Source organism: Nelumbo nucifera, chromosome 1 (assembly GCF_055504915.1).
Source record: "Nelumbo nucifera cultivar China Antique chromosome 1, China Antique-T2T, whole genome shotgun sequence".
NCBI lineage: Eukaryota > Viridiplantae > Streptophyta > Magnoliopsida > Proteales > Nelumbonaceae > Nelumbo > Nelumbo nucifera.
This window is the reverse complement of record NC_142649.1, coordinates 14,814,970-14,830,011: the sequence shown is the minus strand read 5'-3', so window position 1 is coordinate 14,830,011 and position 15,042 is coordinate 14,814,970. Positions and strand designations below refer to the sequence as shown.

General features: G+C 38.6%; 1 protein-coding gene across 6 annotated transcripts in view; it reads right to left on the bottom strand.

Moving 5' to 3' along the window:
* Nucleotides 1-15,042, bottom strand: part of LOC104611537 (LRR receptor-like serine/threonine-protein kinase FEI 1) — a 39,576-nt gene that overhangs the window by 4,926 nt on the left and 19,608 nt on the right. For all 6 annotated transcript variants that reach the window (XM_010278621.3, XM_010278624.3, XM_088894254.1 and 3 more), the window contains 3 exons: nucleotides 7,600-7,697; nucleotides 7,094-7,270; nucleotides 6,621-6,953 (listed from right to left, as the gene is read on the bottom strand). In XM_010278621.3, coding sequence (XP_010276923.1) covers nucleotides 6,621-6,953; nucleotides 7,094-7,270; nucleotides 7,600-7,697 — 608 coding nt within the window. The remainder of the gene's footprint in view (nucleotides 1-6,620; nucleotides 6,954-7,093; nucleotides 7,271-7,599; nucleotides 7,698-15,042) is intronic.

The following is a 15,042-nucleotide window of genomic DNA, read 5'->3' as shown; positions in this document are numbered from 1 at the left end:
ACTGAATTAATTTCTAAGTCTATGAGTAATCGACTAATGATATCATAAATTGGTACTCATTCCATTGTTTGGATTTTAACAACATAACGCCCAATTGTTAACTCAACCAAGCAGAGGCTTATCTCAAACTAAATGGAATCAATTATGGATCCTGTTTTACCATTCCACTCTATCAAAAATCTATAAATTGAGATCTTCTAACAACATATCATAAAAATCAGATAGTGCACAATAGAAATATTATTAGTAATACAACTATATATTTAACTTGAAATGATTATTAGAAACATGGATTTTTGTTTTTGGCATTTTCAATCCATCCATCATCATCATCATCCATGCCTTATCCCAACTATATGGGGTCAGCTACATGAATCCTGTTTCACCAATCTGTTCTATTTAAAGCCACACTCACTGTTAAATTAATAGTGCTTAAATCATTTCTTACTACTTCTAGACATGTCCTTTTCGGTCTACCCCAGGCTCTTCTAACCACTTCATTTTCAACCCATCCATCCAAAGACATTCTGGGGTTGTCAATAGCAACCATCTCATCATCCTTGTCTAAATTTCTGACAAAAAGAAAAGAGGCACATATTTCTTGGTGCCTCAGCAGTAAAATAAAAATGAAAACCCTCAATTCAGCCAAGGAAGATGTCATAAACATAGAACAAGAGTCATAAAAGAATTCAGTTCCTAGAATTGTAACATTTTAAGCTCCAAAATTTTCCAAGTAGCAGAACTTGAAAATTCTAATAATGTTTTTTTAGAAAAAAGGTAAAGTATAATTGTATTAATCAACCGGTCCTTTCTACAATGAGAAGCTGTACAAAAACTGCAACAAAAAGGACCTCAAAAAAAGCCACCCTCAAAAAAGTACAATCAGTTGTATCCTCTTTAAAACCTGTGTCAGTTGTATCCTCTTAAAGCCTGTGTATAGACAACCAGCTCCTGAGAAGCTCTATAGCCCTGTTAATGACCTCAGCTTCAAAGGAGGCTTTCTGATCAAAAGTCCTACTGTTCCTTTCAGCACACTGCCCACAAAATAGCCAAAAGAAATGAGGACCAGCATGATTTCTCTTTCTTTGTCATCCCAGATATGTGCCAAGCCTCCAAGCATGTTCTAACTGAGGCAGGCATACTCCATCTTACCTTTAAGCTCTTTAGAAAATAGTTCCAAATCACTATTACAAACTTGCAATGTAGAAACAGATGGTTAACTGATTCCATCTCCACACTGCAAAAACTGCAGCTCAAGTCAATGCACACAAAACCTTTCTTGAGCAGCATCTCTTTTGTGAGGCATTTCTCTAAAGCTGCCACCCAAACAAAAAAATTGATTTTAGAGGGTGCCACTGTTCCCCAAATGGCCCGGCTAGGAAAAGGAACTTGATTTACTTCTACAAAAGAACTGTAGAAGGATTTAACTGAGAACTCTCCTGATTTATTCCACTTTCACACTCTTGAATCCTGACTTGAATTTGTTTGATATTTCAAAGTATCAAAATTCTAATTATGTTTGATATTTCATTAATCACTTGTATTTATTTGCTCAAGTATTTTATTCAAAGTATCTTTGCATGAGATGTGGAACAAGGTACCATAAAGGTTGGTCTAAACCCGGAAAGGCACAGATCAAAATTGTATCATAAAATAAAATGCATTGGTTCTCATCATCAATAATAACAATGCTACTATATAGAGACTACTGATTCTCTTTTCTAAATAAAGGGATACTTTTCCCCTTGTATTTGAGATTCTCTGCATGCTTAATACAAATTCCTTGTAACTGATTGCAACACATAAAAGCAAGCTAAAAATTAAGATGCTTACCTTAATGCATTCAAATTTGGAAAAACCATATAATAGATTAAAGTAACACCTAATGTGCTAATACATTTATAATTTCCATGATCCTCACTAACAATGACTATAAAGGAAAAATAAGTAATAAGGATAAATAGATAAAATATTTGACTCAATTCCCACAAAGAAAGGGAAGGTTCTGTGGAGCTTGGGGATAGCAATATTAAGTCAGTAGGGAGGAGATAAATGCAATGATATTTTCTCACAAACAGGAGAGGAGAATTAGTGATTGTCCTTATTACAATTAAAATTGCATATTGGGTAAGCACCTTGGAGTTTGTTAACAACTGTTATTTTTTCCTATGTATAGTACCGCAGGGGTACTATTGTACTTTTACTCTTTTATTTTAGTTGCTGTCACCCTAGTATATATATTAAAAAAATCTGCGCCACCAGCAGTATCTTTTGCTCAGTTCTCTCTTCTCTCTTATTCTTCTCTCTCTTTTTCTCTCTTCTTCCATTCTTCTCTCCTGCATAACATGGTATCAGAGTGAAACTATCAGATCTGAAAGGAGAAGTCGAGTGAACAGTTTTTTTTCTTCTTTGCACCAGATTTCCAGATCTGCCACCCTCAACTGCTGTTCGGCTGATTGAAGATCTCACACACTGAAGTAACTTTTCTCTCTCTCTCTCTCTCTTACCTTTTTTTTTGGTCGTGTGCCAGGGCAGAACCTGTACTAGGTCTGCCGATTGGATGTGAGGTGATCAGCACCTCTTTCTTTCCTTTTCTGTGGGGTCGACTGATCCCTGTGAAACTGTAGGTCGTGAGGACCTTTTGTGTGCTGCAACAGCAGCTTTTATGGTGAACGGAGGGTCAGAAAGTGACCAGTACCTCTTGTGTGCTGCAACAACAGCTTTTATGGTGAACTGAAGGTCAGAAAGTGACCAGTACTTGCTGTAACAGCAGTCCTGTTGATGCGTAGGTCAAGAGATGACCTGTATGCACTGTGGCAACACTTGTGTTGAGCTTGTAAGTCAAGGGATGACCTGTTAGTGCTGTAACAGCACCTGTGTTTTTACAAAAGGAGGTGTGTTTCTGAAGAATTTTTTTTTTCGTTCTCCCTCAGTGTTGAATTTCTTTAAGGCTGTGTACCCCATTTAAGAGTTGTTTTTGAATCTGAAACCATGAGTGGTGAAGATTCTGCTACATCCGGTGTTTCCTCAATGCTGAATGGAATGAGTGGGGGTGCGAATCTATCCTTTCCCATGGCTACTATTCCTCTTGATGGTTTAAATTATTTAGAGTGGTCAAGAGGGATCAAGCTGTACATCACTGCAAGGGGAAAGATAGGTTATATTAATGGGAGAATCAAAGAACCACATTCTGGGAGTGCTGAATATGACAGATGGAACTAGGAAAACAGCATGATCATGTCTTGGCTTTAGTTTCTATGCAACCTCAAATAAGAAGGAATTTCATGTGGGCTGAAACGACAAATGAGATCTGGGAACAAGCAAAATCAACATATTCGGAACTGCGACGCTATGCAAAAATCTACCAGCTATAGGCAGAATCGTCTACTTGTAAACAGGGGAAGAGGTGTCTATCTGTGTACTACTCAGACTTGACCTCTATTTGGAAGGAGTTAGATCATTATCAGAGTGTGGATTGGAAGTGTGATGAAGATGCAAAACTGTACAAAAAACTTGTCTCCCAACAGAGAGTGTTTGCTTTCTTACATGGTTTGAACCCTACATATGAATTTATCAGAGTCTAGACCCTAGGTAGCAAGGATCTTCCATCAGTTCAGGAAGTTTATGCTCTTGTACAACCAGAAGAAAGGAGAAGGAATTTGATGAACAGTTTTGCAGGAGATGCAGTTGTGTTGGCAACGAAAGGGAGTGTTACTACCGGTGGGGGAAATACTTCTAAGAAGGGGGATCTTCAGAAAAAGATGGATGACAGGAACAAATTGTGGTGTACTCATTGCTAGAAACCCCGACACACCTGAGACACATGCTGAGATCTTCATGGGAAGCCGGAATGGGCTCAAGATCTGAATAAGAAGCAAGGTTCAGATATGAATAAAAAGTCAGGACAACAAGGTAACTCTGCCACAACTTTGACTCAGACACTCCTCCCTCAACTTCATTTGCGTCTACATCAGGTAACTCTGCCACAACTTTCCATGCTGCTTCTCATAACCCTGACACTCCCTGATTCATTGATTTTGGAGCGTCAAAACACATGACTGGTACGTCCTCTTACTTTCAAACCTATCACCTTCTTTCTGGAAGAGACAAGGTGAGACTAGCTGATGGATCATACACTATCATAGCTGGTCAAGGAACCATTTCTCTCCCTCTCGACCTTACCCTCTCTGATGTTTTACATGTTCCAAAATTTCCCATTAATTTGTTCTCTGTTAGTAATATTACTAATTCCTTAAACTGCTCAGTGACCTTTTTCCCTTCTTACTGTGTGATCCAGGATCTGGCCTTGGGGAGGATGATTGGTAGAGGATGTATGGTTGGTGGACTTTACATGTTGGTAGAGGATGTATGGTTGGTGGACTTCAAGTCACAGAGTCTAAGAGTCAGTCCTGTAAGAGTCAAGTTTATTTATGGCATTGCCGTCTTGGTCATTTATCTTTTGAGTTTTTGAAAGTGGTGTTTCAGAATTGTTTAAGTCAATGTCCGTTTCAGATTTCTCTTGTCAAACTTGTCAATTGAGCAAGTAGTGTAGAACTCATTTTCTTTCAAAAAATAATAAATCTGAATATCCGTTTCACATTGTTCATTATGATGTGTGGGGCCCTGTTACTTTACCATTTGAGAGTGGCTACAAGTATTTTATTACCATTATCGATGATTATTCTAGATATACATGGGTATATCCCACGTGGACTAGGGATGAGGTACCAAAAATTATCCAAGATTTTCAGCGGATGGTCTTCACCCAATTTCAAACTGAAATCCAAATTTTTCAGTCAGATAATGCCGAAGAATATTTTCATAGTGATCTCACGGAATTTTTTGCTTCACGTGGTTCACTTCACCGTAGCTCTTGTGCCCAAACACCACAACAAAATGGTGTTGCTGAAAGAAAGAATCGACACCTCCTTGAAATGGCCCAGGGTTTACTACTCTATATGAATGTCCCAAAACGCTTTTGGCTTGAGGCTGTCCTTTGTGCTACTTACCACATCAACCGTATGCCCTCTCGTTGGTTAGAGTGCAAAGCCCCACATCAGCTTCTCTTTCCTAAGGCCCCCCTTCTTCCCATTCCTCTTCGTGTGTTTGGTTGTCATTGCTTTGTCCAAAATATGTCACCCACTCATGGAAAATTGGATCCTCGTGCTATTCCTTGCATATTCTTGGGGTACTCCTTCACTCAGAAGGGTTACTGTTGTTTTGATCCTGTTTCTCGAAAATTCTATGTTTCCATGGATGTCTCTTTCTTTGAGAGTGAGCCTTTTTTCCCTGTTTCTCCTTAGGGGAAGAGTAGGAATGAGGAGAAACTGGTTCAGCTCCCTCCTCTTCCTGATCCTCCTCCTTTTCGTGTCTTCTTCCATCGTCACAAAGGCCAACCAAATTCAAGAGCTTTAGAGAATCCAGAAGCTGTACCTCCAATGCCATTAAACTCTTCGGGGGCGGATCATACTCACTCAGGTATCTTGGTTCCCATTGATGTCCCTGACCCCATTGCAATTGATACCTTTGTTGCTAATGACCTTGACCTTCCTATTGCTCACAGGAAAGGTGTTAGATCGTGCACCACTGAACACCCCATTTCCCACTTTGTTTCCTATGAAAACATTTCACCCTCTTTTTGAGCCTTTCTCACATCCATTGAAAATGTCCCTATCCCTAAGAATGTGGCAGAAACTCTTTTAGTACCTGAATGGACAGATGCTATGAAGGAAGAAATTAATGCTCTTCATAAAAATGGCACATGGGAACTTGTAGATCTTCCTAAGGGAAATGATCCAGTTGGATGTAAATGGGTGTTCACAGTCAAACATAGGGCTAATGGCACAGTGAAGAGGTATAAAGCTCATTTAATGGCAAAGGGGTTTACACAAGTGTACGGAGTTGATTATGCAAAGACTTTTGCATCCGTTGCCAAGATGAACTCCATTAGAGTTCTATTTCTCTCTTGCTGCTAATCTTGACTGGGATCTACATCAGCTTGAAGAGGAAGAGTATTCCTATTTAAAAGTGATTATATCCCATTCCTGAAAGCATCAATTGGATTTGAGGAATCATGGAGGTGAAATCCTTCCTGTTTATTCGAACTCTCACTAGATTGAGTGGGGAGAACCATCAGAGATGAGCTGTTCTCTTTAATACAATGACTCAGATTAGCAAGGTCTCTTGGATTTTAGAGGTTAAAGTTGAAGGAGATCCGCAGGTCACAGTGGAATGGATGAATGGGTAGAAGGCAGGCCCTTGGACATATTGGCAAAATTAAAGGAAGCTAGGTCATTGGTAACCATGGATAACTCCTCCAATGGGTTAGAAAATCAGCTGATGTCCTAGCAAATTTGTAGCTAGGAATGGACTCCAATGAGAGGTGATGAATTTAGGTTTACTTTCCCAGAATACTATTAATGGGTGTAATGGGGGACTATAGTATGCAGTCCAAGGTTCTTGAGTTTTTGTTTTCTGCCATACATCTCCTGTATAAATTTACATTACTACATGAATAAATGACATTATGTTATCAATAAAAAAGAAATACAAAAAAAATAGAAATAAATAGATAAAATAAATTAGCTAACAATAGAAATAAAGAGGATGAGAGTTCTTACCATGAAGAGCCTCATCTAGGCTACCACCAGGCAAGAAGTCATAAATTAACAACTTTGATGAAGGAGAGTTGCAATACCCACGTAAGTTCACTAAGTATCGGTGTTTTATGCTACCAAGAATTTCAAGCTCCCTTTCAAAAAACCGATCAAATCCATCATTAGTCTTTATAATTCTTTTCAAAGCAAAGACATTGCCGTCATCCATTGCAAGCTTGTACACTGTTCCAAAGCCCCCAGACCCTATAATATGTTCTTCATTCAAAGTTTCTAACTTCTTAATGATATCTTTTGAAGAGTAGGGCAAGTCTCCATGGAACATTACAATTGATGCACCTGAACAATAATATATCATAAAATTATTGCAGCTGTCTTCACAGAACTTGCTATGGCTGAGATATATACAAGAAACTAAAAGTAATTCTACCAACAAACTCTAATAACAATAAATCCTGCAAGTTCTAAAAGTATCATACCTCCACTGACATCCATTACAAGACCTTTGCTATCGTTTTTACCAAACTTCTTATAAAGAAAGCATCCCCAGAAGCACATAAGTGCCACAAGAAGTAAAGCACCAACTGTTGCCAATGCACTTATAAGGAGCCTAGTAGAGTACCGTCCAGATTTCTTCTTTCCATTTTGGTTTTCTTCTATAGAATTAAAAAAAAAAGGAGAAAAAGAAAGTGAGAGAATATACAAAATATGGCAGTGAAAGAGTGATCATAATATTTTAAGTTAATAGAGTTCCAATTGTGAACCATGAAAGCTCAAAGAGAACTTGGCTGCTTTTCTAATTTCTAAATTACTAATCATACAACCATAGAATAAACTTTAGCTTCTAAACCACTGCTGGGGAACACAGTAGAAAGGATTTACAACATGCCATTCAAAGATACTGGTAAAGGATCAGAATAATTTATAGTATTAATTCTGGGCAAGAAATAAATAATCTTATCCATCTCATTGCATTGAAGCCTACCTGAAATGGGAGGTTGAGGTTTTGTTGAAGGTTCTCCAGTCTCATCTTTGCACGTGACACTGATTTGTTTCCCGCATAAACCACGGTTTCCGACAAAACTGCAGAAATAAGTCCATCTCAGTAAATCAATAGCTGGACGACATAACAATTTTCACAGGTTCATAAAATTTTCTTCTTTTAGTGGTAATGCAGGACAACAGAGGCCTAGGAGACGGTATCTTAGAATAAAAATTTAGAATATTTACTTTCACCAGAATTCCCAATGATATAAAATGTTATCTTCTTGGAGATTAATCATTTTTTTCATTGGTAACTGTATCATGAAAATATGGAAATGTAAAGCACCCCTCAAAATGTCACCCCGTCAGCTTATATATAGGTTTCCCTACCCTTCCCTTCCTTTCCCTACCTTTTCTTTCCCCAAAACAACCTGTTTCTTTCTTTTGGTAATAAATAAAGAACAAATAATTATTAAGGAAAGATACGAAAAGAGATGCAACAAAGTGATAAGTTATCACCCATACAAACTAATGCCAAAGCACACTCCACTAAACCCTCCAGGCCCTCTTTGTACATACAGAAATTCCCCAAACCTACACATGAACCAAAATGCAAATTGACAACCCAAGATACTACAAAGCCCAACCATCCCCCACCCCCCTAATCACTCACAGTCCTGATAAATTCAACAAACAGATCTCCCCTTTGAAGTTAATCTTCATTCAGCAGGTATCTCTTTTCCAAGTACTGGAATATTTTTCTTGCATATTTTTCTCCTCCTACAACAACTTGTTTCTTGTTACCCCTTGTTTGGCCAATATCCGCCAAACAGTTTACAGATCTGTGAGTCCATCGAACTTGAGCTCTAAGTTCCCTTGCTACTTGCCTCACTTCCCCTACGATATATCTAAGCTGCCACACACCTTGCCTATTGCTTCTTAGCCAACCCACCACAACATGGGAGTCACCTCCTACTACTTTATCTTTGAAGCATCATCAATTTTAGTGATAGGTGTAAGGATGGTAATTCTGCCCTTGTGGAATCACCTTGTCCTACAGGTCCAGAAAAAAGTTCTAGAGAATGTTGTTCTTCCTGAAAAAAGTTCTAGAGTCAACCCAATGCTGTTCTAAATTACACCTCCAATGCCTGAGGGTCACTAGTTCCCCACACTGCACCGGTACAGGTTCGAGGCTTAACCGAGCATAGTCTGGGCTTTAGGAGAAGGAGGGTGAATAGAGATCATTGGCTCTGATAACAAAATAGAGATGAACAGTAGAGGTGATGCAGAGTGGTATGGAGAATCAATATAGAGGTGATGCAAAGTGGTATGGAGAATCAATATGCTATGCAGATATAATATTGAAGATAAAAAATGATAGAAACAATATTAAAAACGAAATATAATTCACTTCTAGAAAGAGGATGAAAATACTTGGAATACAACACTCTTAAAACACTTGAGAACAGAAAAACACTCAAACAATAAGACTACTGGACTTGTCTTTGGTACTCGAAGTTGTTGCATATGAAAATATTGCACACTTGAGAACTGGGAGAAGGGTTCCTTTTATAGAGGCTGCCGAGGATTCTAGAGAAAGGCAGAAAGGAACCGTTTTATTCGAGCTTATCCTCAAGGCCTCTATGATTAAGATTCCTTTTGGACTTTTCCTTCAAGCATCTAAATGATTGAGATGCTTTCTTATCTTTTCTTTTGTCCTATGAGGACCAGATGGAGATGCCTTCTCATTAGTGGGTTACTTTTTACTATTGATGATATGAAAGAATCTCTCAATAGTACTTTCTTCAACAATTGACCATAGTGTGGGCTCAGAGACCAGATTCTTTTTGTTTCCACATCCTTCGAGATTTCCCTACTTTTTTTCTTTCATCTTTTCCGCGAAACGAAGAGATATCTCTTCCAGATCAAGTGGGTCCAGGTCTGGGAATTTGCTATGAAGTTTATCCATATGAGACTCAGAGAGCTTGGAAGACTTTGTCTTCTTCTGTAGATGGCTTCAAGGTTGCTGAGCCACAATTTGATCTCAATAATTCTGTCAATCGCTGGAGGCATTCATGAAACATCCAAATGATTAACTCAATTTCAGGATCCATGGGAGCCGAAAAGTTTTGAAGAATTCAAACTGTTTAATATGGTTGAATTCTAGATAAGATCTTCCTTTCCCAAAAGTTCTATACTTGTCTATAAGCTCTTGCTGGGGAAGCATCCAAATGTAATAGTGCTGGCGGCGCCAACCTTTATTATAATATATATAGGGCGGCAGAAATAACAAGGGAAAAGACCCTTGTGCCCCTGAGTACAATAACAGACATAATAGAAGTGAAAAACGAAATAAAAAAACACTTTAACTAGCCAAACAGACCCTAACACCAACAACTAAATTATTTTAACAGCCAGCAGAAGACCAAGTCTTCCGATAAGTCCTAATTCAAGGCAATCCAGACAGACTAATGAGTCCAATCCAAGATCTTATCAGATCGGATCAAGTTCTAGGACTAATCAGTCCCCCTCTATTTCTCCCTTAATAAGGGATCCTTCTCCGGCATTCGACGAGGCTAATTCAAGCCAGTACATCACCAACTCCACCGGTTTTGTGGTAACAGTTTCCCGAGAGGAAGCATCCTCAGTCTCCTCTCATGCCAACCTAGAAGGGGCCCTACAACATCTGGCCCTCACTATTCTCGACAACCATCATTTCACAGTCTATAGTCTAAATAAAGACCAGAAATATTATGAAGAAATCCTTTTGCATACGGGATCTACAAGAATTCAGCACTACTACCGAGAACCCAATAAGATAGAACTAGATTATTCAAAGCTGGTGATAGTAAAATTTTTGACAAAAGCAGCCTGGGGTGATTCAATAAACCCAGATTTATCACCAAGCCCATTGACAAAAGAACCAATATGTTCAATTATTGGGATTACCAAGATGCTTGGTATAAGGTTTTCTTAAACTCTGTTTTTAGACACTCTTGGTTCATCAGGTTTTCTGAAGATTTTCAAGGTCCATATCCAGATTGGGCCTATGTTTGGTGGACTTCTTGGGGAGCATCAAACGACATCTTTCCCCAGCAAGAGCTTATAAGTGTAGAACTTTTGGGAAAGGAAGATCTTATCTAGAATTTGACCATATTAAACAGTTCGAATTCTTCAAAACTTTTCGGCTCCCATGGATCCTAAAATTGAGTTATCATTTGTATGTTTCATGGATGCCTCCAGCGATTGACAGAACTATTGAGATCAAATGGTGGGACAAATTTGATCTCTCGGCAACCTTGAAGCCATCTATAGAAGAAGACAGTCTTCCAAGCTTCTCTTTGAGTCTCATCGATAAACTTCGTAGCAAATTCCCAAACCTGGACCTCACTTGATCTGGAAGAGATATCTCTTCATTTTGTGGAAAAGATGAAAGAAAAAAGTAGGGAAATCGCGAAGGATGTGGAAACAGAAAACATACAGTCTCTGAGCCCGTACTAAGGTCAATTATTGAAGAAAGTACTATTGAGAGATTCTTTCCTATCATCAATAGTAAAAAGTAACCCACTAATGAGAATGCATCTCTATCTGGTCCTCATAGGACAAAAGAAAAGATAAGAAAGCATCTCAATTATTTAGATGCTCGAAAGACAAGTCCAAAATGAATCTTAATCATAAAGGTCTTCAGGATAAAGTGGTTCCCTTCTGCCTTTCTCTAGAATCCTTGGCAGCCTCTATAAAAGGAACCCTTCTCCCAATTCTCAAATGTGCAATATTTTCATATGCACCAACTTCAAGTACCAGTAGTCTTATTGTTTGAGTGTTTTTCTGAGTGTTTGTAAGATTTGTAATTTTCCTTCTGAGTGTTTTAAGAGTGCTATATTCAAAGTATTTTCATCCTCTTTCTGTAAGTGAATTATATTTCGTTTTTAATATTGTCTATCATTTTTTATCTTCAATATTGTACCTGCATAGCATATTGATTCTCCATACCACTCTGCATCACCTCTACTGTTCATTTACTATTCATCTCTATTTTGGTATCAGAGCCAATGATCTCTATTCACCCTCCTCCTCCTAAAGCCCAGACTATGCTTGGTCAAGGATAAGAATGTAGCTCTTATTCAGATATCTTCTTAACTTGATACTTCCTAGAACCCTTGGCTAGAACCCAAGAATGTAGCTCTTCGGAGATATCACTTGGCTATCACCCAAGTTGGACAGCCTAGACACCTACCAATTTCACCAAGGCTAGAACCCTTGAGCCATAGGTCGTTAAAGGTCGTTAAAGTTAACTGACCGCTATTCAGTAAAGTGAAAGGATAAGATGAAGAAGCTATTTAGGACAACCTCCAGTATAGAAGAGAACCCTCACGAGAGTAGTATCAATTCTTCCCTCACCAAGACAATGTTAATAAAAAATATGGAAGAAGTAAATTATAGCAATATGGAAAAATCTTTGCAAAACTGGACTATACCTAAAATTGCACCCTCTGAAATCTATAAGAAAGGAGTCTTTAGCCTAAAAACATACCTTAATGTAAGGACTACAGAAAGGACGGTCGCTATAGGTGATGACTCAGAAAGCTTCCCTCTTATAGATAAAAGAGTAATAGAAACCTACAAGAAAAAAGCTGACTGACATTTTATACATTTTGGCCTAATACAAGTAGCCATAAAACCCTTAACCAGGTTAGGTCTTCAAACAACTGCTTTAGCTTGTTTAACGGATTCGAGACATAATAAGTTTAGCGATTCCTTATTAGGAGTCATAGAAGGAAGTCTCCATCAAGGACCTATTTATTTTAATACTTTCCTTAATTTTTTGGTGTCACTAACGGACCCTAGGGTACATGAAGCCTTAACCCTTAGGTTGCAAACCCAAGGTTTCGATATGAAACCAGGATCAGAGAATGTAGCGTTAGTCTACAAGGTCTATTTCAAGACCATGAATATCATCTGTCCTAATACCAAGATAACAGGAACAAGGGGAATGACCACTTTGTTCTAGACCTGCAAGGGTGGCTGACAAGTTGGAAAAGTTGATGAGAGATTTCTTATGGGAGCCTGGGGAGGAGAAAAAGGATCATAGGGTTAAGGTGGGAGGTGGTGTGTAGAAGTAAGCAGAAAGGAGGCTTAGGGATTGAGAATATTAGGAAGAGGAACTTGGCTCTACTAGGGAAATGGCTGTGGAGATTCTCATTGGAAAAGGAAAAGTTGTGGGCTAAGATAATTGACAGTATTCACGGGCTTGCGGAGAATGGATGGGACTCTGAGATTATGGCTATGGCAACAAGAGCATCACCATGGAAATCAATCCATGCTATTTTGCCTCTATTCTCTCCTTGGATCAGGTATGATTTGCACTCGGGTAACTCAATTAAGTTTTGGGAACATGTGTGGATTGGGGATCATCCATTGAAAGACCAATTTCCGGCCCTTTTTGCAAACTCCACCTTCAAAAATGAACCAATTATCACTTTCCTTGTTCCCTCAAATTCAAATTCTGGGTTTGGGTGGAACTTGGGATTGAGAAGAGCCCTCAGGGACACAACTGAATTGTACCTCTAATCTCCTGTCCATTCTTGATGGGGTTTTCTTGGAGCCGACAAAAACAGATAGTAGGATCTAGACCTTGTCTCCTTCTGGATCCTTTACTTGTGCCTCCTTCTTTAAAGCTCTATTGCATCTAGAAAGTCCTATTGGCTTGTCATTCCCTGTCAAGGATGTGTGGTGTCGACCTATACCTCCAAGGGTTGGGAGTTTTTGTTGGGAAGCTTTTCTGGAAAAAATTAACACAGGTGACTTACTTCAAAGAAAAAAACCCAATAGTTGTTTATCTCCACACTGGTGTATTCTCTGTAGAGCTGCTGGTGAGTTCGGTTACCACTTACTAATATCCTGTGCTTTGGTAAAAAATATTTGGGAATGGTTTGTTTCTTTGTTTGGGTGTAGGTGGACTCCCCCAACGAATGTGCAAAGCTTGTTTACCTCTTCCTTTGTTAACTGCCCAACAGAAAGATCAAGGATCATGTGGAGGTGTGTGAGAGTTGCTGTTTGCTGGACAATATGGGAAGAAAGGAATTCAAGGATTTTCTCAGAAAAGGAGAGAGGGTTGGAAAATATGTTGGAAGTGATCCATATAAGAGTAATACACTAGTTGAAGACAGCGGATGAGTTCATAGATTTTTCAACAGATGATATGTTAAGGAAATGGAAAGAAATTGCAAGTTCAGTCTTGGCTAAGAAGACCCTGAATACTACATGGAATCCTCCACCTCCTATATTTATCAAATTAAATTTTGATGGTAGTAGCATGGGGAATCCAGGGCCCTCGAGTATTAGGGGGGTTTTACGAGATGAGAATGGTAATATAACAGCTATGTTCTCTAGCTCAATTGGTGTGGGGGATTCATTGAGGGTTGAGGTGTTAGCAGCCTTGGAAGGGGTACAAAGGGCTAAAGAACTAAAGGTCAAGAAGTTGATTGTAGAGGGAGATTCTGTGGTGGAAGTGAACTGGTTGAAAGAAGACAATTCTAAGCTCTGGAGTTACAGTAATGAGAAGAGGAAATTCAAATGGTTGTCCAAGAATATGGAAGTTCAGTGTAATTGGGTTAAGAGAAGTGCAAACTCGTTTGTTGATGGTCTGGCTAGGCAAGGAGTGAATAGGAGTTCTGGGTTCTAGGCTCAGTTGTAATTGTTTTGTTCTATTTCAACTTGGGATTTATCCTTTCCCTAGGGAGTTAAAATTCTTTAGCTCCCCTGTCTTTTGTAACCTTATTATTATTTAATGAAATCTGTTGTTATTGATAAAAAAAAAAAAACGCTAGGAATAATGTCACTATTCCTAGGCAAATCACATGGAAAGATGTGAAGTCGGATAGTTGGTCATTAGCTAAAGTCGAACCTCCTAGATCCATGGAGTCCACTGAATTGACTTCTATAATTAGTGAACAGGATTGATCTATTGAGCTAAGGTTCAGGCGAGCCTCAATTTCCTCCAGGCCCTCATATGCTGAACCGGTCGAGGTAAGATCTTATTCGAGAAGGTTTGTTGATCCGTCAAAATCACTACGTCCCCCTCCTAGCATCATATATGCCACATATGAAACACTAGTAATCGATACTCCATCTTTGGACTACCATACAACTCCGAAAGGTAATCAATTGGTAAAACCTTATGAGCCTACAGAGGCAGATTTTGAAATTAATTCAGGGAGAATTCCAAATAGATAAAGAACTTATTAGATTATATTTCAATTCACAACCGATAAAGAGAAAATGGTTCTTTGAAAATTTCTCTAAAAATGAGAGATCGTACCGGAGAGTTATGGTACAATGATATGAGGAAATTAAGTGAAACTATTCCTTTTTGGGATTGGTTCTCAAAATAGAAACAATTTAAAAATATAAAACCCCCTACAAAAGAATTAGATCTCTGTGT